Raw genomic sequence first — 26,831 nt, forward strand, 5'->3', positions numbered from 1 at the left:
GGGTACAGTGGGTGAGTGGTGGGGTTTGAAGGGCTCACATTTACCACCACAAGTGTAACAAGTAGGGGGGGAATGGGCCTGGGTCTGCCTGCCTGAAGTGCACTGCACCCACTAAAACTGCTCCAGGTACCTGCATACTGCTGTGATGGACCTGAGTATGACATTTGAGGTTGGCATAGAGGCTGGCACGACATATTTTGAAAGATGTTTTTTGAGGGTGGGAGGGGGTTAGTGACCACTGGGGGAGTAAGGGGAGGTCATCCCCGATTCTCTCTGGTGGTCATCTGGTCATTTCGGCCACCTTTTTATGCCTTGGTAGTAAGAAAAACAGGACCAAGTAAAGTCGTCCAAGTGCTCGTCAGGGACGCCCTTTTTTCCCATTATGGGTCGAGGACATCCATGTGTTAGGCACGTCCAAAATTGGCTTTTGATTATACCGATTTGGAGGACCCTGGGAGAAGGACGCCCATCTTCCGATTTGTGTTGAAAGATGGGCGTCCTTCTCTTTCGAAAAAGAGCCTGATAGCTTATAAAATACTAGCACTTATATGCCTCTGAGGTGTCAGTAATTGGCATTTAGGTACATCAATGCTACATGCTATTGTATAAAATACACACCACAGTCGCTTACTGCTTAACTGCGAGGGAGGCTTATATGTGGGCGGGCTATGAGAATGTTGCCAAGTGATGCATACATCTGATATAATACTACCAGTTGTGTGTTGCATAGAACACTTAGGTGCACCAACTGAGATCAGCCATTGATAGGGTTGCCAACTAGATCCAGATTCACCTGACAGGGTTGATGCAGTCCTGACCTTACCCCATTGCATGTAGGGGCTTGTGGTTCAGATTTCCCCAATGGGTTTTCTAAGAAAGCAAGGCTACAAGTCCCTGCATGCACTGGTACAAGTCCTTGCCGCACTATCCTCATTTGGATTCCAGGGCTCTGTTCTCTCCTGGTTCTCCTCTTATCTCTCCCACAGTACCTTCAGAGTACATTCACATGGATCTTCCTCCACCCCCATCCCACTCTCTGTTGGTGTTCCTCAGGGATCTGTCCTTGGACCCCTTTTTTTCTCAATCTACACCTCTTCCCTGGGCTCACTGATCTCATCTCATGGTTTCCAATATCATCTTTATGCTGATGACACCCAGCTTTATCTCTCTACACCTGACATCACTGCGGAAACCCAGGCCAAAGTATCGGCCTGCTTATCCGACATTGCTGCCTGGATGTCCAACCGCCACCTGAAACTGAACATGGCCAAGACCGAACTCATTGCCTTTCCACCCAAACCCACTTCTCCTCTCCCTCCACTCTCTATTTCAGTCGATAACACCCTCATCCTCCCCATCTAATCTGCCTGCAACCTCGGAGTCATCTTCGACTCCTCCCACTCCTTCTCTGTGCATATCCAGCAGACAGCCAAGACCTGTCGCTTCTTTCTCTAAAACATCAGCAAAATTCGCCCTTTCCTCTCTGAGCACACCACCCGTACTCTCATCCACTCTCTCATTACCTCTCGCCTTGACTACTGCAACCTACTCCTCACTGGCCTCCCACTTAACCATCTATTCCCCCTTCAATCCGTTCAGAACTTTGCTGCGCGTCTTATCTTCCGCCTAGACCGATATGCTCATATCACCCCACTCCTCAAGTCACTTCACTGGCTTCCGATCAGGTACCGCATACAATTCAAGCTTCTCTTATTAATCTACAAATGCACTCAATCTGCAGCCCCTCATTACCTCTCTACCATCATCTCCCCTTACGCTCCTACCCGTAACCTCCGCTCACAGGACAAATCCCTCCTCTCAGTACCCTTCTCCACCACCGCCAACTCCAGGCTCCGCCCTTTCTGCCTCGCCTCACCCTATGCTTGGAATAAACTCCCTGAGCCCATACGCCAAGCCCCCTCCCTGCCTATCTTCAAATCCTTGCTCAAAGCCCACCTCTTCAATGTCGCTTTCGGCACCTAACCATTATTCATCTATTCAGGAAATCTAGACTGCCCCAATTTGATTGACTGCACTTTTTTGTCCTTTAGATTGTAAGCTCCTTCGAGCAGGGACTGTCCTCTGTGTTAAATTGTACAGCGCTGCGTAACCCTGGTAGCACTTTATAAATGTTAAGTAGTAGTAGTAGTCAAGGTCTAGATCAACCCTGTGAATCTGTAGCTAGTTGGCAACTCTAGTCATTGACCTGTCATAAGTGGGCATGCCTAAAATTTGGTGTGCCAACATGAAGTTGCGCTAGTATTCTATAATGGCTTAGGTGCACCTATTACCATTATAGAATTAGCACTAATCACACCATTGGTGCCAAGTTATAGAATTGATCCCCATGGGAGTAATTTCAGTAGAGATGTGGAAGTGTAGAATTGCATTTAATATACACAATAGGTGCTTATAAACTGACCCAGCCTATGTACACATAGGCTTTCGGAAAACAGTATATTAATTGAATCAGTTTGAAAAGAAAAGAGATAACAGCCAGCCAAACTAAAATAAGAAAGTGAAACAATGCAGGCAAAATGCAAAACCACTGACTCTCAGTGGAACAATACAAGGGGGAGAGGGGTGATAGATAGAGGAACCTCTTACAGCTAAAGCAAGCAGAACAGCATATTCCTTACATAACAATACACTGCACATCCATTAACCAACTAGGGATATTGCGTCTACATTTTGGCGGACAAAGAATGGGCAGAGTGGGGGTTGGATTGGCATATGCACTGATTTAAGCTTATATACACACCTCAGAGCAGACATAACTTTGTTCAGGAGCTATTGAAGAAGTAATTTTATAATGACACACAGGTGAATACATAAAATAGGCACAACATATACATCTACTGTATTTACCTTGATAGTCTAGATGCCCTGTTATAAAATCACCAACTATTAGGAACATTTCAAAAGGATTTTCATGGGTAAAGGATACTTCATCAAGGAAAGTAGCTCTTTAAAGATTGCCCAGGACTCTCACAGGGGAAGTTATCAAGATGTTATAAAAGGCAAGTATTTACTGCACCATTATTTCACATGGGAGTCATCATCCTGCAGTATAACAATACTGAAGGTTGTTGACTACCATGGCAAATGAATAATACTGCTTGTGAGCCATCCCACAAGTAGCATTATTCTAGAAGCCTAGAGAATTGGGCCATAAAGCAGCAGCTGATGCTCCCAGCTATGACCTCCAGGCCACCCCTCCAATCAAGAGCCCCATGATCCACACCCACCCCAATGCAGACCCCCAAACAAGTACTCCCTAAAAAGACCCCCAAATCAAACCCCCAAAGAAGAGACCATTGATCCAGACACCTTGACCAAGCTCCTTGAACAAGATCCTCCCTCCACACAAGTCCCTCACACCCTGGTTAAGATCCCCACCTCCTAAAGTATCCCCCCACTCCCATAGTCATGTCTTAATTCCTTGGTGGTATAGTGCTGTTTAGGCAGAATCCCCAGCCACTCCTGCTCTTCTGTGCCATCTCTCAAAATGGTACCCTAGCGGTCATCTCACGCTACTACCATTAGGGGTCATGTTTCCTTTAGAGGTGGGGGGCTTGATCGCAGGAGGCTTATGTGCTGGGGCTCTTGTCTGGGGGCTCTTGTTCAAGGGGGTCTGAATTAGACGGTTCTTCTTTGAGGAGGGTCTTGTTCTGGAGGGGCTGTATCAGAGGGTGGGGGCCCTAGAATTCTCAGCTGGGAGCACCGAGCCATGGTATGGCAGCCCAGTGCTCCAGGGTGGTAATTTTACCATCATTTAGTGCTATAACATGATTTGCTATGTGCACCCACTGTTCACCACATCACATTATAGCATTTAGGATAGTAATTCCCTGCTTTACATGCATTTGCATCTCATTAATATGTAATCCACGATGACTTAAATATCACTGTATTTGGGCAAGACAAGTTGTGTTAGAGCCATTTAAGTTGCATTAAGGGTCAAATAACATGGGTTATTGCCCTAATGTAGCTTCTCCCCTGAATGGGAAAAGGATGCAAACTGACAACTGCACACATAATTTTCCCTGTAGATGCATTCTGCAAAGTATTGTTATTATTGCATTAGCTTTATTTTTGTAAAAGATATTTATATATATTTATTATCTGATACCTTTCCACTCACAGCATCTTGAAGACTTAAGTACCTTGGAGGCATGTTGGTTACTACGGGAATGTTATAGTCCTGAGATGCAAACTGGCCATTTTTCAATAAAGGAAGCCAAGCATAGCCAACTGTACAACAAAGAAAACACAGTAAAAACCACTGATCATTGCTGTATATTGGGGAAGGAAAAGAAAATATTGAGATGTGAATTTGTTATCATGCACTACATTTGCTATGGCTTCTTAAAATTTATAGTGCAAGCTCAATCAGTTTCACACAGGTTAATCTATAAATCAATACACATAAGGGGGCCCTTTCACTAAACCACATTAAAATTGACAGTTACCACAGCTTAATGTGGGACTTTACCATGCAGGAGCTCCAAAATTAACATGGCACCTGTGGGGCACTGTTCCCTCTAAGCTGATCAGGATTCCTCCACCTACAGTTCTGCCAGTGGGTGGTGCTGTTTCACTATCAATTTTTCAATAGCAAGGAGCAGGTAAGCTCTGCAGGACTTCAGAGAACCTGCCTATCCCTAGAGATTGAAAACACAAGATTGAAGCACCACCCCCGCTGGCAGCAATGTAGTTAGAGGACTCCCGCTTAGCTTAGAGAGAACAGTGCTACGGGGTCATTCCCAGTGTTTTCCATTGTAAATCATGCGTTTACATTTACATTAAATGCATGGTGCCTGCTCCCGGTTAATTCGGATGCATTTAGCTCCTCCTAAATAGGAAGTTATCCTATGTTAATTCCACGTTAGCCAATTAGTATATGGTAAGTGCAGCACTTTAACCGTCAAATGCCTTTCATGCCCACTCCCCACCCATGCCACACCTCTGACACAAAAATGCATAGTTTACCAAATGGTAACTGCTAAATTATGGCTCTGAGCTAGCTGTTACTGCGCAGGAAACCATGTGTTAGTTTAGTGAAAGGGCTCCAAAGTCAATTAATGGGCATTGAAAAGTTATAACATGTTTTTTAAAATAGTTTTATGAACACAAATTGTAAAAGAAACAAAAAAAGTCAGAAAATCTGGAAAATGTCCAAAAATGGCCTGAAAACACAAAACTTTTTTCTATGTAAATCCCTATAAGTTGCTGGAAGTAATGAACCTCAGATGAATTATTCAAAAGAAATCAAAAGCATTATGGTTCTACCCAGATAACATATATACTGTACAAACAATACAAAAATGAAGAATACTACTGCACCTACCTGGTGTTTCCAGAGCCTCTTTCTTTTTGGAATTAGCTTTTGCATTTATGTCACAGGTGACATGATAAAATGAAAATAGAATGTGGTGTTTTTCGTGGAGTTGGGTGGGAAGCTCAATTTTTACCTGCAGTGTAATATATCAGAGCTGTAATTAGTCATCAGTAAGTAAACCAGGAAATTATTGTTTGGGCCAGAAATATTATTAAACATTTTTTTCACATGGACACAAAAGGAGTAACTTTATAAATTATTTTTGAACATAAAACGTCATTTTACTTGTGTAAATGGGTAGGCCCAAATCAACCAGCTATGAGGCCCTTGGGAAAATTTGGAGCTTCTTTTGCAAAGCCGCACTAGCAATCCTCAAATGAGAATTGAATGGGCTTCCTATCATTTGCTGCACCAAGAATCAGTAGTGCGACTTTGTAAAAGAGGCCCTCAGTGTCTTGCTTCCTGTGGATAAGAAGCAGCATACACATACGGAGCTGCTCCCAGTCCATGATGGCTTTCCTGGCCCCACCCCTCAGAAACAGGAAGTGGCATCAGAAGGGGCAGGACCAATAGAGGCATCAGTGACATGGACTGCCCCCTTTGCTCATTGGTAAAAATGGCCCTGCATAAAAGTACACATGTCAAGCTGGCACATAGTACGTAGGTTTGCAGAGGGGTGAAGTTTGGGTGCAGCAATGTTGAAGTTGCAATTTACAAGTGTATCTTATAAAATATGAATGTATGCATGCAATATGCTAACATTTATACCTGTTCTCAAGCAGGCGTAATGGCCATGCCTTGAATTGCTGCTAGATTAGTGCTCATATTTTAGACAGCCACAGAGGTGCCTATAGTGCTCATTTTCAAAGCATATGGATGTCTCAAAATACCCAAATTGCAGCATATACATTTCCAAAGGAGGCAGGCCTGAAAAGTATGCCTATATATGCAACTTTGCAATGGTAACCCAAGCAAACTTTACAAATTATATTCACTGGCAGGCATTTACACCTGATCTGAAGCACTTGTGTCAACACTGCTTATTTGGACCTGGAGTTTGAAGGAATGATTGAGGGAGCAATTGTGCTTATTTTTCTAGTGTTTAAATCAAATCTTTAGGGGGGGGGGGGTCAATATTCAGTGGTACTTATCCAGGTACAAGCTGCAAATGTATTTCCACATCCTTATACTTATCTTACGAAAGGCTCAGCATTTAGTGAGCATTTTATAAAATACACTGGAAATTGCACATGCCCAGACTTGGATGTCCCAGTTTGTACCTAGATACTCTATGTAAAATCAGGCTGTTAAGGCCCATATTTTAGAAACTCCATGGTTAAATCCCAGGAATTGCTTCTGACCTCCTGCCTCCAACTGTTGAGGTATGTGGACTGGAGGGGAGGGGTGGTCACTAGACCAGCATGGAATTGTTTTGTGTGGGGGAGAGGCTTGAGAAGGGATCCACTGGACCACCAGGGTTCTTTTTAGGGCCACCATTAGTGGGCGGTCATGTTTTTCAATTACCACATGAGCAAGTGAGCAAGTACCACCACCTATTTTATAGACAGTAAGGGCTTACGCAGTATCTGTGCGCTAACCAGTTAGCATGCGGTAATGTAGCTGCACTAACTGGTTAGTGTCGGAGTGCTCACTCTCTGCACATGACAAGCCCCTCAAAAAATTTAGAAAAATTATTTAGCTCACAGTTAATGTGAGCACATTTTGAAATTACCACAGGATGCCTGAGCGCATCCCATGGTATTCCATTTTTAGTTGCATTAGGCACACATTAGCGCTTCAAGCAGCTTAGTAACCAGTTATCTCCCGCTGAATATCCTCGTTAACGGCTAGCCGCTAACTAGCTATCCTGCTTATTTTCGAAGGAGAAGGCCGGCCATCTTCCAGCACAAATCGGGAGATGGTCAGCATCTCCTAAACCCAGCCAAATCGGTATAATCGAAAGCCGATTTTGGTCGGCTTCAACTGCTTTCCGTCACAGGGCCGGCCAAAGTTAAAGGGGGCGTTTTGGCAGGGTATGGAAGGCAGGACGGGGGAGTGGTTACGATATGGCTGACTTCAGACGATAATGGAAAAAAGGCCGGCTTTGACGAGCACTTGGCCGACTTCACTTGGTCAATTTATTTTTAGGACCAAACCTCAAAAAAGTGTCCCAACTGACCAGATGACCACCGGAGGGAATCAGGGATCACCTCCCCTTACTCCTCCAGTGGTCACCAACCCCAAAATTTTTTAAACATTTTTGTGCCAGCCTGTATGCCAGCCTCAAATGTCATACCCAGCTCCCTGACAGTATTATGCAGATCCCTGGAGCAGTTTTAGTGGGTGCTGTAGTGGACTTCAGGCAGGCGGACCCAGGCCCATCCCCCCCTACCTGTTACACTTGTGGTAGTAAATGTGAGCCCTCCAAAACCCACCCGAAACCCACTGTACCCACATGTAGCTGCCCCCCTTCACCCATAAAGGCTATGGTAGTGTTGTACAGTTGTGGGTAGTGAGTGTTGGGGGTTATTGGGGGGGGCTCAGCACCTAAGGTAAGGGAGCTATGCACCTGGGAGCAATTTGTGAAGTCCACTGCAATGCCTCCTAGGTTGCCCGGTTGGTGTCCTGGCATATGAGGGGGACCACTGCACTATAAATGCTGGCTCCTCCCATGACCAAATGCATTGAATTTGGCCAGGTTTGAGATGGCCGCCGTTAGTTTCCATTATCGGCAAAAACCAATGGCGGCGATCTCTAACGCCAGCCATCTCTAAGGCCGGCCCAAATGTTGAGATTTGGCCGGCCCCGACCGTATTATCAAAACAAAAGATGGATGGCCATCTTGTTTCGATAATACGGTCGGGTATACCGGTTTCCGGGGCCGGCCTTAGAGATGGCCGCCCATATAGATGGCTGGCCCCGTTCGATTATGCCCCTCTATATCACTCGACACAGCCAGTTAGGCATGGATATTCAGCGCTTAACCTGCTATGTTAAGCAGTCAACATAGGCCACTTAAATACCAGGCCTATCTTTGACTGTTAAAAAAGTTAACCAGTTAGCGCTGAATATGTCCTGGCATTGAATATCTGAGTTTAATGCCGGCAGCAGACAGCAAATGTGCTGACCACTGCCGGCTGAATATTGGGCCCCTAAATATACATATGATCTGAAAACATCTAAGACAGAAGGTTCAAAATATTCATTCTCTGTTTTCAAATTGTTTTCAAAGACAGCACCCTTTTGGTTTTCACTAGAACGTTATCAATAGAAATCAAACAAAATAAAACATGGAAAAGAAAATAAGATGATACCTTTTTTATTGGACATAACTTAATACATTTCTTGATTAGCTTTCGAAGGTTGCCCTTCTTCCTCAGATCGGAAATAAGCAAATGTGGTAGCAGATAGTATATATGAGAGAAACATCAAAGCATTACTTTGACAGTCTGACAGAGTGGGAGGGTGGGGGTATGCATGGGGACATCAAAGCATTTCATTGATATTCTAACAGAATGGGTGTTGGTAGGTGAGAGGAGGGTAATAAACAGAGAAATAAACAGAGAAATACAGCTTTATGGTTTATAATGGGTTAGAAAACCCAGATCCTTATTAAGTCCTGTTTGTTGGAAGGGCAACCTTCGAAAGCTAATCAAGAAATGTATTAAGTTATGTCCAATAAAAAAGGTATCATCTTATTTTCTTTTCCATGTTTTATTTTGTTTGATTTCTATTGATAACCTTTAAGAGTGGACTAACACGGCTACCACACCTCTCTACACTAGAACGTTGAAATTTTTTCATATTGATACTACTTTGAAAATGCAGGCCTCTTCTATTAAAACCAGAATAAGCTGGACACTTGCAACCCATCTTTTGTAAAGGTGGTGGATGTTGTGGTAGCATTTATGAAATTACACAAAATTATTTTGAAATCTAGTGCTGTATATGTTACAATTATTTCAGAAGATATTGAAACTAATGGAAGAGAGAACTGACCTCATCATAGAAATCGGGACTTTGAGAATGATGTAGCACCACAGTTTGGGCTGTTGTTGTGAAGAGTGGCCCACCAGGCTTCCCATAAATACACTATTAATAAAAGAGACATTTTAGTAACATCCTTTAATTTTGCAGAAAATAAGTTATATAGTTATGTCCATGTTTTAGGACTGTATTTTTTTAATTCTGTATATTATATTTATTGGTATTTCCATTCACACATGATAAGAAAGCTTAGTTATCAGCATGGGCTAGTGTTAAGGGGGAAGGTGTTAAGACATGTTATTTTCTAAAGCAATAAACTTTCCACAGACTCTAAGAATATTTTCTAATACAACCACTGTGGACTTAAATGTCTGGTGCTCAAACATGTTTGATTAAGTACCAGACATTTAAGTCCACAGTGATTGTAATAGAAGATGTGTTATTGTACCACAAACTCGTATTATTTTAACACAGGTCACATTTTATACAATAAGACCTAGTTATTAATATCTGGGTTAACAGTAAAATAACACATCTTAATGGTGGGCCACATTGATAACTTCCCACCTAAGATGTGCTATTTTACTGATAACCTCAGTTATTAGTAACTAGCCCCCAGATTCTGCATAGGTAGCTCTAATTTGGGCACGGATCATGGATAAAGTTAACCTAGTCAATTAGGTAGTAACAATCAATTATTGGAATTAACAAGCACTTAATTGGCAAATATTAGGAGTTATGTGTGGTTCTGCCCTATGTCTAATTCTATAACGTGTGCCAAAATTTCATATTGTGCAGCTCGAAAGGGGGTGTGGCTCTGAGGGGGTCAGAGGAGTGTCAGTGGCATTCTCAGAAATAAGGGCTAGATTCTCTATATAGCACCTAGAACTTAGGTGCATCTTATAGAGACGCCTAGGCGTATTCCATTAGATGTGCCTATATTCAGACACAATATATAGAATGCGCTTGGGCCGGGCAGATGCGCCTAAATCTAGGCGCGTCATTAATGCCCACGCCTACATCTACGCTTGCTGGTACAAATTCTGCAACAGCATGTGTAGATGTGATTGATAGGCCAGGCACGCCCACAGTCCGCGCATGACTGTGCCCCCATTTTGGCTATGCATGTGGGAATTTGGACTGTGCATGTTGGAATTTATGCATGCCACTTTGCAGAATACTCCTAGCAAGGCATGCACGTAAATTCCTATTAAGGCCTATTAGTGTTGCTAATTGGTCTTAATATACAGAATTGGGCAGAATGTTATAGAATATCTGCATTTGCGTGCCTAACTGCTATTATTTGGGTGTGAGCATTTACACCAGCTTTTGGCAGGTTTAAATGCTCACATCCAAAGTTAATATATATCTCTAAATACTCAGCTTCATAGGTAATGTATCAATATCTAAATACGAAGATCTAATACATCAGTAGCGTTTTAGCAGGATCGTCAGATCAGCGTGCCTGCCTCTATAATGGCTGATGATTGTATGAGCCAAGCATATTTAAGAGGCAGTACCGCAATCCTCATTGATCCTAATTTTTGATTTTTACTTAATTTCTCATTTTTCTTAAGTTTTCTATATTTATTATTATCTTTAAACTCCAGATTAATACTTAGCGTTCCAGCCTCAGTAAGCAGTATATAATGGAGACCCAATGTCATCGACATAGATCCATGTTTCGCAATATGCTGTTTCAAGGTAGTCTCCAAACCTATTTTTTAATGCCAAAGTTAGGCATGAGGTGTGCCAAGTACCCTTTACACAGTACTATCTTAGCATACCTTTTACTAAGATGCGCTAATGGAATTAGCGCACGCTAACGATTAATATGCACTAAATGATAAGATGTCCATAGGAATATAATGGGTATCTTATCATTTAGCATGCACTAATCATTAGCGTGAACTACGGAGTCCTCTTACGAAGCTGTGGCAAGTGTTGGCACAGGTTTTTGACACGTGCTGTGGCCCCCTTTTAACGCAGCAGGTAAAAGGCAGGGTTTTTAAAAAAGAAATGGACATGTGGCAAGTGAAGCACTTGCTGTATGCCCATTTCGGGTGGGAGCACTTACCGCCACCGATTGAGGTGGTGGTAAGGGCTCCTGCGCTACCCTGGTGGTAACTGGGCAGCATGCGGCACTGCCCAATTACCGCTGGGTACACACTGGCGCTAGAAAAATAATTTTTGTAGCGCCGGAAATAGCGCGCACTGGGGATAGAAACTACTTTTGGGCTGCTGCAGAAGCCTGGGGGTACTTCCCTTTTAGCCACTGCCTTGAGTGAATTCCTTCAAAAAGGCGGTAAATAAATCTTAATGAATAAATACATTTAGGGGAGGAAATATTTCGGTGCTTGAAAGAAGATCGGAACTTGTAGAAAGGGTGATGGCCAAAGTCAGAAAGATGCTTGGGTATGGAGGAAGAGGAATGGCCAGCAGGAAAAAGAAGATGATAGTGCTCTGTAGAAGTCTCTAGTGTGGCCCCATTTACCCTCCTAATTCTATAAAAAGCACTAAAAAATGGGTGCAAACATTTGGACAAGAACTCAATTTGCATGTGCATTTACACTGAATAACAAGCTAATTAGCACCAATAATTGGCTTTTTAACAAGCAATTACTGACACTAATTAGATTCAACTAACATGTACATGCCCAAATTTTACACACTAGTCAGAAAAGGGGGCATGGAAATGGGAGGTCCATGGGCAGATTGGGGGCGTGACTTTTAGTTATGCACATAATTTTAGAATATAGGGGCTTTGTGCGGGGTATAAATGCTACAAATAAATAAATAAATAAATAAATATAGGCATAGGCATTTGCACCACATTTTCATTAATGCAAATGGCCATGCCTAAATGTAAGCATGATCCATGGCTTAAGTGCTATTCTATAAACCATGCCTAACTTTAGGTGAGGTTTATAGAATACCGCTATGCGCTTTTTTCAGCTCCAATATTTTAGGCATCATTTATAGAATTTCCCCCTTAGAGCACCATGTACAATTCTGGAGACTGCACCTTCAAAAAGATATAACCAGGATGGAGTCAGTCCAGATGGTGGTTAACAAATGGTCCGTGGTCTTCACCATAAAGCATATAGAGACAGACTCATAGAGCTCAATATGTATACTTTGGAAGCAAGACGAGAGAGAAAAGATATAATTGAGACATTTAAAATATCTCCACAGCATAAATGCATAGGAGGCAGGTCTCTCAACTGGAAGGAAGCTCTGGAATGAGAGTGCATAAGATGAAATTAAAAGTAGATGAACTCAGAAATAATTAAAGGAAATACTTCTTTATGGAAAGGGTGGTGGATGAGTGGAATGAACTGAGTTCGATTCCCGGCACAGGCAGCTCCTTGTGACTCTGGGCAAGTCACTTAACCCTCCAGTCACTTAACCCTCCATTGCCTGCCGCATTGAGCCTGCCATGAGTGGGAAAGTGCGGGGTACAAATGTAACAAAAAAAAAAAAAAAAAAGACTTCCTGATGAAGGTAGTGGAGATGAGGACTGTATCTGAATTGAAGAAAGTGTGTGACATGCATTTGGGATTTCTTAGGGTGAAGAAGAGAAAGTGGATGATATAGATGGGCACACTGGATGGACCATATGGCTTTTATCTGCCATCATTTCCCATGTTTCTATGTTATGTTTCTATGAAAACAACCTTAGGGGGTCTTTTACATAGGTGCGCTGGCGTTTTTAGTGCACATTAAAAATAGGCACACGCTAAATGCTAAAGACGCCCATAGCAATACATCGGCATCTTTACCGTTTAGCGCACACCTATTTTTAAAGCGTGCTAAAAACACCAGCGCGCCTATATGAAAGACCCCCATAAAAAGAGATATTCCCAAGATATGCAGCCACAATAGAAAACATTTGTCACAAATGGAAAAAGGTCATTTGGGGTATGCATTAAAACACTCCAACCCAACCCCAGAATCTGCATCAAAGAAAAAACATTCTCTGTCCTGCATTTCTAAGCTATAAATTAGAATACTAATCATTATTAATGAGACATATCTTTCTGTACACTTCTTTTGTAGCTCTTATCCTTCACTTACCTTCAGTGGCTGTGCACCTTCATCATCTGAACTTTTAAATTCAATAAACACCATGATATTCCGTGCCTAAAATGACATACTGAAACATTAAAAATTCCAAATAATGTTAACAAATTCAAGTGATTCAAACAGGATGAACTGGAGGAAATGTGCTAGTAAAATGCAGGCTTTGCCCATATACAACCATTACATATACATAGCTGGTAAGAGATGATCATGCTGCCTCTATTATTTGGAAATCTATTTCCGAAATGCATACGAAAGTGGAAATGCCAAGCTTGGTACAAAAAAAAAAAAAAGAAGCAGATTCAGTTTGAAAAATCGGTCTTTTTTTGACAGTTTTCAAGAATTCAGAAATGATTGTCAACAGTTATAGCAAACAAATTCTCAGAATACTGTAAAGAGTTAAACTGAAAGCAGCTGCAGGGATGGGATGGGGAAAGGAAGAGGTGAGCTTCAGAGAAGTCATGTGAAAACTTCTGTCTGCTCAATGCATAGATAATTTGCATTATTAACAACTCTGATTAATATTTAACAACTGTTTTAATGCATAAAGCATTTTTAAAATCCAGAATCAATAAATGAATCTAATGTAAGTTTAGGGGAAATTCTTATAAAGTGTACCTATATTTAAGGACCAGGGCGATTATTATTTTTAGAGCCAGCAGGAGAAGTAGATGAATAAATGAGTCTTCCAACACAAGACGCTCGTACACTGATGTGCTCTCTCAAAAGCATTATTTAGTGATCAAACAGCTAGGATTCTAGCCTGCTTTTCTTTATTGAATAGTAGTTTAGCAGCGCTAGTTAATGGGCTTAGTGCGTCCTAACACAGATCTTTCACATGCGCTAAGCTCATTTCCAGTGTGGTTGTAAAAGAGGTATTTTTTTCTATTTGTTGAATTTCTGGCTATGCGCTAATGTTAACATTAGCATGTGGCCATTAAAAAAAATGAATGAGGGAGCATTTCCCACCTCCTATTTAGGAGGAGCTAAGGGCTCCTACATTATGGACGCACTAACCAGTTAGCGTGCAGGTGATATCAGCGCAATAGCTGAAAAGCGCTTTCATGCCCATTCTCTGCCACTGACATGCCCCCTGCAAAAAACATCTAAAAAATAAATACCACATGCTTAGTGTGTACAGATGGCGAAACTAATGCAAAATACTTTAGAGCATCCTGTGTTCGGCCATTTTTCCTGCATTAAGCGTATATTTAAGGTGTGACCACATGCACTAGCTTTAGCTCATGCTTAGATTGTGATTAGAACCAACAAGGGCAGGGGACTTGATCCTGCTGGTGTTGGTTCCCATGCTCTGCCCAGGTACATGCCCCCTTGCAGGTATGCACGTTAGCATTTATATGGTACCTTAAAAAATAGTGTGTAGAGCACATTAGGAATGTGCAGTCATTTCAAAGGAATATGGTTCCCTGGTAAAAGCGCTCATTATTTCCACATAGTGCAAGCTTTTCTAAAAGTGTGCCATATGCAACTAGCTCATGTTCTTAACCCCAGATTCTATATAGGTCTCAGTGATACTGTGAGCAAAGGTTGCGAGTGGGCCTTCAAAATAACACAGCCAGACATGGTTGTAAAATAAGAAAAGCACTTTATTCACTTAGGGGTCCTTTTACAAAGCCGTGGTAAAAAGTGGCCTGCGGTAGTGTGGGCGCGTCTTTTGGGCGCGTGCTGGGCCATTTTTTACCGCAGCTGGGAAAAAGGCTATTTTTTAATGGGTTGGGAAATGTGACTGTGCTAATATTAAAATTAGCACATGCCTATTTATGGCCGGAGTCCATATCGCTACCCATTGACCTAGAGGTCAGGGCTCATGAACTACCCACGCGGTACCCAAGCAGTGCACGCCAAAATAGAAACAGAAAATTATTTTCTACTGTGGGATTCAGCGCACACCAAAGTTGTAATTAGCACACACGGTACCCTGGTGGTAGTGCCAATTGGGTGCATGCTACCCCCACGTTAGCCCTCCAAATACTTTGTAAAAGGGCCCCTTAGTCATGAAGCCTGTTACTTCACAAGGTCAAGTAAAGTCTCTAATTGTATGAAAAGTCTCAACATGGGCCTATGGCTAACAAGGCCTAAAGCACAGTCTGTGGCATGTGACTGCCACATCCCAAACACAGTCTGTAAGCTTATCTCCCTAAGGGGGTCTTTTACAAAGCTGCACTAGCGTTTTTAGCTCACGGAAATCAGCTGGTAGTAAACGCTGGGATGCCCATAAGAATAATGGGAATCTCAGAATTTATCACCATCTGATTTTTACCATGAGCTAAAACGCTAGTGGCTTTGTAAGACACCCCCTAGGTTTCCAGGTCTGACTCCAGCCAGATCTCAGAACAAGGCTTCCAAGTCTTCAAATCAAAAGGTTGGCTTATCTCTGACTGGTCACAGTAGCTAAATGTATATCATAAAGGCATATTTTGGGACTTCAGTTCTCCCTTCCTTGAGCCTACTTAATCCCTCTCTGGCCCTGCCTTTTATACTTCCTGGTTCCTATTAGAGAGTTGCATGGGGACAGAAATCTTACCCATCCCAACCTGTCCCCACTGGAATCTTACCCATCCTCACCCATCCCCGCAAGAATTTATCTCATTTCAAACCGTCCCCACCCATCCCCGCAAGAATTTAACCCATCCCCACCGATTCCTGCAAGAATTTAATGGTGCATAAAAGAAAATTCCGGTCAGTTGTCTGTCTCTCTCTCTGGATTTGAGCCACAGCACTGCAGGCAAGGGAGGAATGGAAGTTGGAACTTGGAAAATTCTGGTGCGCACATGTAAGATTTGTCTCTGATTCACTGGCACTGTGTGCTGAGAGGTCGCCACATGCACACGCCAGTAGGTCAGGTGACATCTGATGTTACTACTACTATTTAGCATTTCTATAGCGCTACAAGGCGTACGCAGCGCTGCACAAACATAGAAGAAAGACAGTCCCTGCTCAAAGAGCTTACAATCTAATAGACATGCCTGGGTCAGAGCTAAGGTCTGCACATTAGCCCGGGAGCAGAGAGGATTAACAGTAACATAGTAAGTGACGGCAGATAAAGACCTGAACGGTCCATCCAGTCTGCCCAATAGTCACACTCATTCAATTCATGATTAAATCAACAAGTGTGATATTATATACTTGATTATGGTCATCTTTGGTGTTTCTGGGATATAGACCATAGAAGTCTATCTGACTCTATCCTTATGTTACAACTGCTGGAGTTGCCATTAAAGCCCACTCCAGTCTATTCATCTTCTCATTTGTGAGACATAGACCGTAAAAGTCTGTCCTCATGTTCCAGCCACTGAAGTTGCTGTCTAAGCCCTTTCCAGCCCATCCTAAACCAGATTGCAATATATGAGACACAGACCATACAAGTTTGCCTGGTATCGGCCCTAGTTCATCACAGCCACAGTCACCATCTAAGTGTCACTTGACACATCTACACACATGCAGCCATTTAAGGTTAGGTCTTTTTTATAACTTCCATTTTCTAATTAGAGATCCTCTGTGTTCATCCCATGCCTTTTTGAATTCCGCATTTGTGCTGTTAAAGCAAGGAGGAAGAGTATATTTTGAATATTGAATGTATTTTGATTTGACATTGCATGACGTCGTTTTTTTCCCCCCACGTTTTTGTTAACTTCTAATTCTTTGTAGGTTTTTGCTCTTCTTTTTCAGACTGCTGGTCTATTTGCAATGTTGTATCTTGCAGGGACTAGTGGCATCTTCTTTCTGATTTTCTGTTCAAAGTTTGTTTCTTACTGTTTTTATGCTTCAGATTAAGTGGTTGCCTGAAGGCAAGTACTAGTGAGGCAGGATATTACTTCTTTGATGAAATCTCAGATAACTGATCTGGGGAATAAGATGAAACTTGATGCTTATAGATTAAAGAGATTGGAATTTAATGATTCTCTGTGGGATGGAGATAATTTAATACTATGCAGCAAACTGGAAAACCTTGGATAATTTGATCAGATATAGGAAATTGTTTTCTGTATCAAAAATTAATTATCTTCCTTATGCAAAGAGGAACACAAACTCAGCTATCCTTCCACAGTCTTCATGTAACAGGGATATTGGAGAGGTCAGACACTGATGCTGTATTTCCTTTGACTTTAAGAGGAGAATTTTATAATGGGCTTGAGCATTTAGTACAGCATTTCACATGCTCAACTGGACTCATAAAATATGCATATAAAACAGGAGCACAGAAATCTAGCACCTTTTTTTATGTGACATACATATTCCCAAGGACAGAGAATAGTCTTATTGGCACATACACACTCACAATTATACCTGCCTTGAAAGCAGATGTTAATGTGTTGCCTTCTTTCCCTGGTCTAATTTCCTAAAGATACATAAGGGCAATTCTGTAAGCTCACTCCTAGAGTTACACACCACTTATGCCTATCAAAGGCACCTTTCACATGTAAGTACATTAGGCACTATTGTATAAAGTACACAAGAACATAAGAATAGCCATACTGGGTCAGATCAATGGTCCATCTTTCCCAGTATCCTGTTTCCAACAGTGGCTAATCCAGGTCTCAAGTACCTGGCAGAAACCCAATTAGTAGCAACATTCCATGTAGACCCCCAAAGAGTAGCAAGATTCCAATCAGAATCTCAAATAGTAGCAAGATTCCATGCTACCAATCCCAGTGGCTTCCCCAAGTCTGTTTCAATAGCAGACTATGGACTTTTCCTCCAGGAACGTGTCCACACTTTTTTAAAACCCAGAAATGCTAACCGCTGTTACCACATTCTCTGGCAATGAGTTCCAAAGCTTAACTATTCTTTGAGTGAAAAAAATACTTCTTCCTATTTAAAAGTATTTCCATGTAACTTCATTGAATGTCCCCTGGTCTTTGTACTTTTCAAAAGAGCAAAAAAATGATTCACTTTTACTCATTCTACACCACTCAGGATTTGGTGGACCTCAATCATATCTTCCCTCAGACATCTCTTTTTCCAAGCTGAACAGCCCTAAGTGCTATAGAGGATAACTCCAAGGTGGGTGAATATGTGGAAGAAGTACGAGTGGGCCTTAGTTGTGGCCCATAAGTTATAGAATGTCAGTTTCAAGAGTCACTTGGCGCACTTAGACATGACAATTTACACCAGTCATTGACATGACATAAGTGTTCCTGAGATAAAGCGCGCCAATGTCATCTTGCACTAGTATTCTATAACGGCTTAAGTGCGCCCATATGCTGTTACAGTTAACGCTTGGTGCGCATAAAATGAGGTGATAAGTTATAGAATTGCCTCCATAGTCAATTATGTTGTTCCTATTTTATAATGAAAATCTATGCACCTTGACAGCCTACGTGCTCTGTTATAAAATTATCCCTTCGTTTAAGTAACTCTTTTTTTTTTTTTGTAATTTAGAGATGTCACCTTTCCGAACTGTAAGATCTGTGAGACCAATTTTCAGACCATGGGAGTTAGACCAGCTTACTCCCGCAGTCAGCGCTGAGAGCCAGTATTCACTGCTGGGCCGTTTCCGGCGATTGACATTGAATATCCGGTTTAACTTTGGCTGGTCAGACTTTAACCAACCAAGCCAATATTCAGCACTGGCTGGTTAAAGTCAGACCAGCCAAAGATATTCCAGGGTTTCACATGGCCAAATATGGCTGCCAAATTTGGCCAGTCTGACTTTAAAAATTGGCAGATAGCTGGTTATATTGCCCCATATGAGTCCTCCAAAGCCCAATTCTACTGCTGATCTGCTCAAAGACTTGTATTAGGATATACCATAGCCACATTTATTTATTTAGATTCATGTTTTCTAGACAATCTTGGATCCCCAATACATGCATATTACCTTGACTGTTCTCCTGAAGGTGATCCACCCCCTTCACTTGACTACTAATTCAGGGCTTCTAATGCTTCTCTCTTTTCCTTCTCATGTTATTGTCTGATAAAATGTCTGCTTAGTATTACTGGGGTAAATATCCAGCCTACAGCAGGCAGTGATTTTTTTTCCATCTCCATCCTAGTTAGATTATAAGCTCTTTCGAGCAGGGACTGTCTCTTCATGTCCAGTATACAGCGCTGCGTACATCTAATAGTGCTATAGAAATTATAAGTATTAGTAGTAGTTTATGCCTGGATATTCAATGCTGGCCATGTCTGGGCACAGGCATTGAATATTAGGGTATATGCGGCCATCCAGCATTTAACAGGTCAATATTCAGCTTCAACCAGTTAAGTTAAAATTGCCAGAGGTAGGACTGCAATTTATGCGATCTTATTTGCCTGGCTAACTTAACCAGTTAAGGGATAAACATTGGCAATTACCTGAGTACGTACTGACTCTTCCCCTGGACCACTCACTGAATAGCCGGTTTCAGCTTAGGCGATTAGGGCTACAGTCTATATATCCTATTGAGATTTCCACATGGAATTTGATGCATATTCTGTAAAGTATGCTTTAATTTAGGCATACTTTATTGAATACTCCGAGTGTTGGTCCATGTGATTAAATTTAGTAGCAGTCAATTATACCAACTAAAACCTGGTGTAAATCTTGAAACCTAAATTAGGCACAGCGTAGATGAATTCCATAACAATGCGCATACATTTTAGAAGCGCCTATGACCCATCCATTCCATGTTCATGGCTACTTTTCAACTATGCGACTTAGAATTTATGTGCATCGTGTTACAGAATATGCTTAGTATGCATAAATTCTAATTAATGCCAATTAGTGCTAATTGCTTGTTAAAATCAAATTATCAATGCTAATTATGTTAACTAATTATGTTATGTACATTGTTATAGAATACACTTTGATTTCAATGTAGAAATCTCAGCGCAATATATAGAATCCGGGGGTTAGTGCTGAAATTCAGCAACACTATCAGATGAAGTACCAATGAATATCAGCAGATAGCCCCACTCAGGTGATTTAATGGGTTAAATCACTTTGAATATTGACCCCACTGTATTTTTTCACTGAGCAATTTGTTGCTATCTTTTGATTTATTTATGGAAACTATAACTATCTATATGTACAATGCACTTGGAGGCCTGGAAATAGTGTCTGTTGCTGAAGCATAGGCTGCACATGTGCAGCAAGCATGCATACCCTGACAGACACATAGTGGTTTGAGTCATCTGAGGCTGAATGGTGCTATGGGAGGAGGTGTGCCATAGGTGCAGGTTGTAGCTGAAGAGCTATGGCACCATGGGAAGGAGGCATGCTATGGTGGCTGAGAAGATATGGGAAAAGAAGGGGCAGAGGGTACTGAGGGGGGTAGAAAAGGAGGAGGGAGAGAGAGTGTGTGCAGGAGTTTCAGGAGTCATTGGGGGTGTTGACAGAGAGAGAGAGAGAGAGAGAGAGAGAGAGAGAGAGAGAGAGAGAGAGAGAGTGCAGGAGTCATAGAAGGGAAGAGAGAGAGAGAAGTAGGTAGGTAGATAGGTAGGTAGGTAGGTGTGTACAGGAGTTCCAAGGGTTAGGGGGGAGAGGTAATTGGGACAGAGAGAGAGAGTGCAGGAGTTCCAGGAGTTGGAGAGGAGGGTGAGGGAGAGCGAGAGAGCGAGAGAGGTGTATGTGTACACGATTTCCAGGAGTTGGGGGAGGGAGGGGGAGTTGGGGGAGGGAGACAGACAGACAGACAGACAGACAGAGAGAGAGATAGAGAGAGAGACAGAAAGAGAGACAGAGAGAGCCTGGGGACAGTTGGGGGTGAACAATGCTGGGGCCACAGCAAATGTTTTATGGGTGTGATAGCTAAGCTTTATTTCTGTGAAAAATAATATCCTCAAATGATTTTCCTTAAATTATTGCTTACCTTGTGGAAACATTTTTGGCTATCATACTTGAGGTGTTTTGGATATAAATACATTTGGTTCTTGTACACTGTATAAGGATGACAATATTTGGGGGACGCTTCTACAAATTCTTCCACTTCCACAGTAGGTGACTCTTTCTCTGTTTCAATAAATGGCTTGATTGGTATGAAAGATGAGGTGACACAGTCTTTAAATGAAAGAAAATGATGCTATGTCAGTCCTTCAATATGCTATGCAGAAGACAATGTTAATGTACATACTACTCTTTATTACATAGGTCACTATTGGGCTCATTTTCGAAAGAGAAGGGCGTCCATCTTTCAACATAAATCAGAAGATGGACATTCTTCTCCCAGGGACGTCCAAATCGGAATAGTCAAAACCCGATTTAGGACGTCCCCAACTGCACTCTGTTGCAAAGTTGGCCAAAGTTCAAGGGGGCATGTCGGAGGCATAGCGAAGGTGGGACTTGGACGTACCTAACACTTGGACGTCCTTGACCCATAATCAAAAAAAACAAAGACGTCGCTGACAAACACTTGGACGTTTTCACCCGGACCTGTTTTTATTACGACTAAGGTACAAAAAGGTGCCTGAAATGACCAGATGACCACCGTAGAGAATCGGGGATGACCTCCCGTTATTCCCCCAGTGGTCACTAACCCCCTCCTACCCTCAAAAAATATCTTTAAAATATGTTGTGCCAGCCTCTATGCCAGCCTCAGATGTCATACTCAGGTCCGTGACAGCAGTATGCAGGTCCCTGGAGCAGGTTTAGTGGGTGCAGTGCACTTCAGACAGGCGGACCCATCCCCATCCTCCCCACCTGTTATGTTTGTGGAGGAAACAGCGAGCCCTCCAAAACCCACCAGAAACCCACTGTACCCACATCTAGGTGCCCCCTTCACCCGTAAGGGCTATGGTGGTGGTGTACAGTTGGGGGTAGTGGATTTTGGGAGGCTCAGCACACCAGGTTAAGGAAGCTGTGTACCTGTGAGCAATTTATGAAGTCTACTGCAGTGCCCAGTTGGTGTCCTGGCATGTCAGGGACCAATGCACTACAAATGCTGGCTCCTCCCATGACCAAATGGCTTGCATTTGGTCGTTTTTGACATGGACGTCTTTGGTTTCGAAAATCGCCGAAAATCAGAAACGTCCATGTCTAGGGATGTCCAAATCTAGGGACGGCAAAATGTAAGGATCTGGATGTCCCTGACGGTATTTTCGAAACGAAAGATGGATGTCCACCTTGTTTCGAAAATACAGGTTTCCCCACCCCTAGATTTTGCCATTTTGCAAGGACGTTCAAATCGCAACTTGGACATCCCTTTCGAAAATTCCCCTCCACATAACATTTTGAGATACACTTAGATACTTTAAAAATACATTTGCAGTATATTTTACTGCACACGTGGTGGTAACATATTTTGGGAAATTGTTAACACAACGCACTCACCGGCACTGATTGCAAGTAGCATGCAAATGCATGCTAAACAGGGCATTAACTATTCCTCCCCAATGCTCAGCAGGCAGTGAGCTACACAAGGGTGCTGCTACCATGGCAAACTCTATGCCAGCTTGGAGCTAGTGTTAGGGTTTGCATAGCACTGGGAAGGAATGGGAGCCCTGTCCAGCATGCATTTGCATGCTTACAGGCCCCAGGTCCCCCCCCACCACGGACACAGGGACTGGAGGTCCGGTGGATCTCCAGCCCCCCTAACCCCTCAGACAATTTTCTCTGGTGGCCCAGTGGCCTTCTCCCTCACAACCCCTGGACACGGTGGGGGGGAGGGGGGCTGGAGGTCCGGTGGACTTCTAGCTCCCTTATCCCTCTGACACAAGTCCCAGGTGGCCCAGTGGGCAACCCTACCCCCACTTGCCCTGGTGACCTAGTGCCCCAGCCTCCCTGGGGCAGCTCCTTCAAAATGGTGGCACCATGCCCTGCCAAGTGCATCCCGAGATTCACTGGGTGGGGCTTCAATACCATATCTCCCTCCCATTTTGAAAGCAGCACCCTAGGAGGCGGGAGTGCGACTCCCTCCTCCCTTCTAAATGTACGGGGGGGGGGGGGGCACTAGGCCACCAGGGAGGATGGGGCTAGAGTTGCCCACTGGGATACCAGGGACAGTTTTTGGTTTCATGTGGTTTGGGGGGGCTAGAGGTGCACCAGACCTCCAACTCCTTACATGCGGGGGGGGGGGGGGGGGGGGGACCTCCTATTTGACAGGTCTGGGTTTTTTTTTTTTTACAGCCCGGACCTGTCAAACAACTTCCATAGGATTGTAGGAGGATTGTGCCTTGGGCACATGCCCAGGCTCAATTCTCCCACAGAAATACCCCCATGATCAAAACTAATAGCATGCATGAATGTGCTTTAATTCCCCGTACTGTTGCGGTGCTAATTGTTCAGCGCTGTTCAGAGCAGCATGGCGAATTTGATCATCGGCCCATAAGTGCTATTTTATAAAGGGCACTCTGCGCATTTACTGAATCCAGTCCTTATATGTAATATACTTTGTGATACTTTTATTGCATGTAGATTTGATATGGTTAAGGAGAAAAGAAGCAAATTGTACAAAGAACATTGAAACTCTAATTGCATTTTATTTACAAAATGTATAGGGGTCAGTTGTGCAAATCCCTTTTTCCTACAAAATTTATTATTTCTTGGTAAATGCTATAAATATTTATGGAAAAGTTCATGCTACATCAAAGTGGTGGCATCATATCACTCGTAGGATAATTCTATAACATGGGTGTCTGCATTTAGATATGGAGTTAAAAACAGTAGGTATAGACCATGGTCTTCCAACACAGAGGGAAGAAAGCACTGGAGGTCATAGCAGCTGAGAGGGGGGCAAAATTCCCTGGGCCCGGGCCTCCAAAGGGGGCCCGACACAGGGGTCTCTGTTTCTCTTCTGCGTCTGATGGGACCTGGGTGATCGTGTCCCAACAGGAGCAGGAGAGAGAAAACTGCGGCGACGGGCCCCCGTTGCATTGCTTGCCTAGCAGCTGCTGGGCCCTCAGGCCGTGCATGCTCAGTTTTGAGAATGAGCATGTGCGACCTGAGGAAAGCAGCCGCAGGGGCAGGCAATGCTGGGCAGAGGAAGGAGGCTCAGCTGGCAGGGCCAGCCAAGGTACTTTGGATGGGCAGCGGTGGCGATGCTGATTTTTTTTTGGGGGGGGGGGGGGGGGACAGCGGTGATGACGATTCTGCATGGGGCCCCGCAGTTGCTCTATCTCAGGCCCGGCTCGGTCTTTCAGCGGCCCTGCTGGAGGTAAAAGGTCCATGCATGTACAAGATCTGAATGACACGTGAAACATCTGGGAAAAGAATAGAAGTCACATAACTCTTACCTTCATTAAAAGTGAGGTACTGGCCACCTGAAACCAGGCAACTAGTACTGGGGTCAGCCAACTTGACACTACAAGGAGGAGATCAGTTCTCTGCTGTTACCACAGAGGTGCTTTGCATGCATTTACACTTCATATCATATACATCAGAGACACTGACTCCTGAAGCAGGCACTAGTGCTGAAACATGGATTCATATCGAGTCCACACACAAGATTTGCATCATTCTCTGGTGGTCTTTATACAATAATTGGACTGATACCGTCGTTGCCTATTACTTATCCATGTCTTTTGATGGACATTATTATTACATTTGATTTTATTAAAGGACTATTGACATTTTACCTCCAGTGCCTTCTTCCCTCTGTATTGGAAGATCATGATCTATCTTTACTCTATATAACTCCGCTACCGGTATTATGTAGGGTATTTTGTCTCCTTTTTTTTGTTTTGTCTACATTTAGGTGCCACATAAGTGTATAAATTACTAGAATGCCAGCATATATGTACAGTGGTGGAAATAAGTATTTGATCCCTTGCTGATTTTGTAAGTTTGCCCACTGACAAAGACATGAGCAGCCCATAATTGAAGGGTAGGTTATTAGTAACAGTGAGAGATAGCACATCACAAATTAAATCCGGAAAATCACATTGTGGAAAGTATATGAATTTATTTGCATTCTGCAGAGGGAAATAAGTATTTAATCCCTCTGGCAAACAAGACCTAATACTTGGTGGCAAAACCCTTGTTGGCAAGCACAGCGGTCAGACGTCTTCTGTAGTTGATGATGAGGTTTGCACACATGTCAGGAGGAATTTTGGTCCACTCCTCTTTGCAGATCATCTCTAAATCATTAAGAGTTCTGGGCTGTCACTTGGCAACTCGCAGCTTCAGCTCCCTCCATAAGTTTTCAATGGGATTAAGGTCTGGTGACTGGCTAGGCCACTCCATGACCCTAATGTGCTTCTTCCTGAGCCACTCCTTTGTTGCCTTGGCTGTATGTTTTGGGTCATTGTCGTGCTGGAAGACCCAGCCACGACCCATTTTTAAGGCCCTGGCGGAGGGAAGGAGGTTGTCACTCAGAATTGTACGGTACATGGCCCCATCCATTCTCCCATTGATGCGGTGAAGTAGTCCTGTGCCCTTAGCAGAGAAACACCCCCAAAACATAACATTTCCACCTCCATGCTTGACAGTGGGGACTGTGTTCTTTGGGTCATAGGCAGCATTTCTCTTCCTCCAAACACGGCGAGTTGAGTTCATGCCAAAGAGCTCAATTTTTGTCTCATCTGACCACAGCACCTTCTCCCAATCACTCTCGGCATCATCCAGGTGTTCACTGGCAAACTTCAGACGGGCCGTCACATGTGCCTTCCGGAGCAGGGGGACCTTGCGGGCACTGCAGGATTGCAATCCGTTATGTCGTAATGTGTTACCAATGGTTTTCGTGGTGACAGTGGTCCCAGCTGCCTTGAGATCATTGACAAGTTCCCCCCTTGTAGTTGTAGGCTGATTTCTAACCTTCCTCATGATCAAGGATACCCCACGAGGTGAGATTTTGCGTGGAGCCCCAGATCTTTGTCGATTGACAGTCATTTTGTACTTCTTCCATTTTCTTACTATGGCACCAACAGTTGTCTCCTTCTCGCCCAGCGTCTTACTGATGGTTTTGTAGTCCATTCCAGCCTTGTGCAGGTGTATGATCTTGTCCCTGACATCCTTAGACAGCTCCTTGCTCTTGGCCATTTTGTAGAGGTTAGAGTCTGACTGATTCACTGAGTCTGTGGACAGGTGTCTTTCATACAAGTGACCATTGCCAACAGCTGTCTGTCATGCAGGTAACGAGTTGATTTGGAGCATCTACCTGGTCTGTAGGGGCCAGATCTCTTACTGGTTGGTGGGGGATCAAATACTTATTTCCCTCTGCAGAATGCAAATAAATTCATATACTTTCCACAATGTGATTTTCCGGATTTAATTTGTGATGTGCTATCTCTCACTGTTACCAATAACCTACCCTTCAATTATGGGCTGCTCATGTCTTTGTCAGTGGGCAAACTTACAAAATCAGCAAGGGATCAAATACTTATTTCCACCACTGTACACATATGTCTACATATGTATATAAATGTTGCAAATATGCTTAAACATTAGCCTACAAATACGCAGACATAGTGTTTTACATAGCATGTATTTGACAGGAGGACATATCTATGGGTTGGATCTAAAGTTATGTGCATATCTTATACC

General features: G+C 43.1%; 1 protein-coding gene across 1 annotated transcript in view; it reads right to left on the reverse strand.

Moving 5' to 3' along the window:
• DOCK10 (dedicator of cytokinesis 10) overlaps positions 1-26,831 on the reverse strand; it is a 370,777-nt gene that overhangs the window by 145,038 nt on the left and 198,908 nt on the right. Inside the window, exons 17-21 of the mRNA XM_030216095.1 lie at positions 21,226-21,413; positions 13,406-13,471; positions 9,341-9,433; positions 5,351-5,474; positions 4,133-4,254 (exon numbers count right to left, since the gene is read on the reverse strand). Coding sequence (XP_030071955.1) covers positions 4,133-4,254; positions 5,351-5,474; positions 9,341-9,433; positions 13,406-13,471; positions 21,226-21,413 — 593 coding nt within the window. The remainder of the gene's footprint in view (positions 1-4,132; positions 4,255-5,350; positions 5,475-9,340; positions 9,434-13,405; positions 13,472-21,225; positions 21,414-26,831) is intronic.

This window comes from Microcaecilia unicolor, chromosome 10 (genome assembly GCF_901765095.1).
Source record: "Microcaecilia unicolor chromosome 10, aMicUni1.1, whole genome shotgun sequence".
NCBI lineage: Eukaryota > Metazoa > Chordata > Amphibia > Gymnophiona > Siphonopidae > Microcaecilia > Microcaecilia unicolor.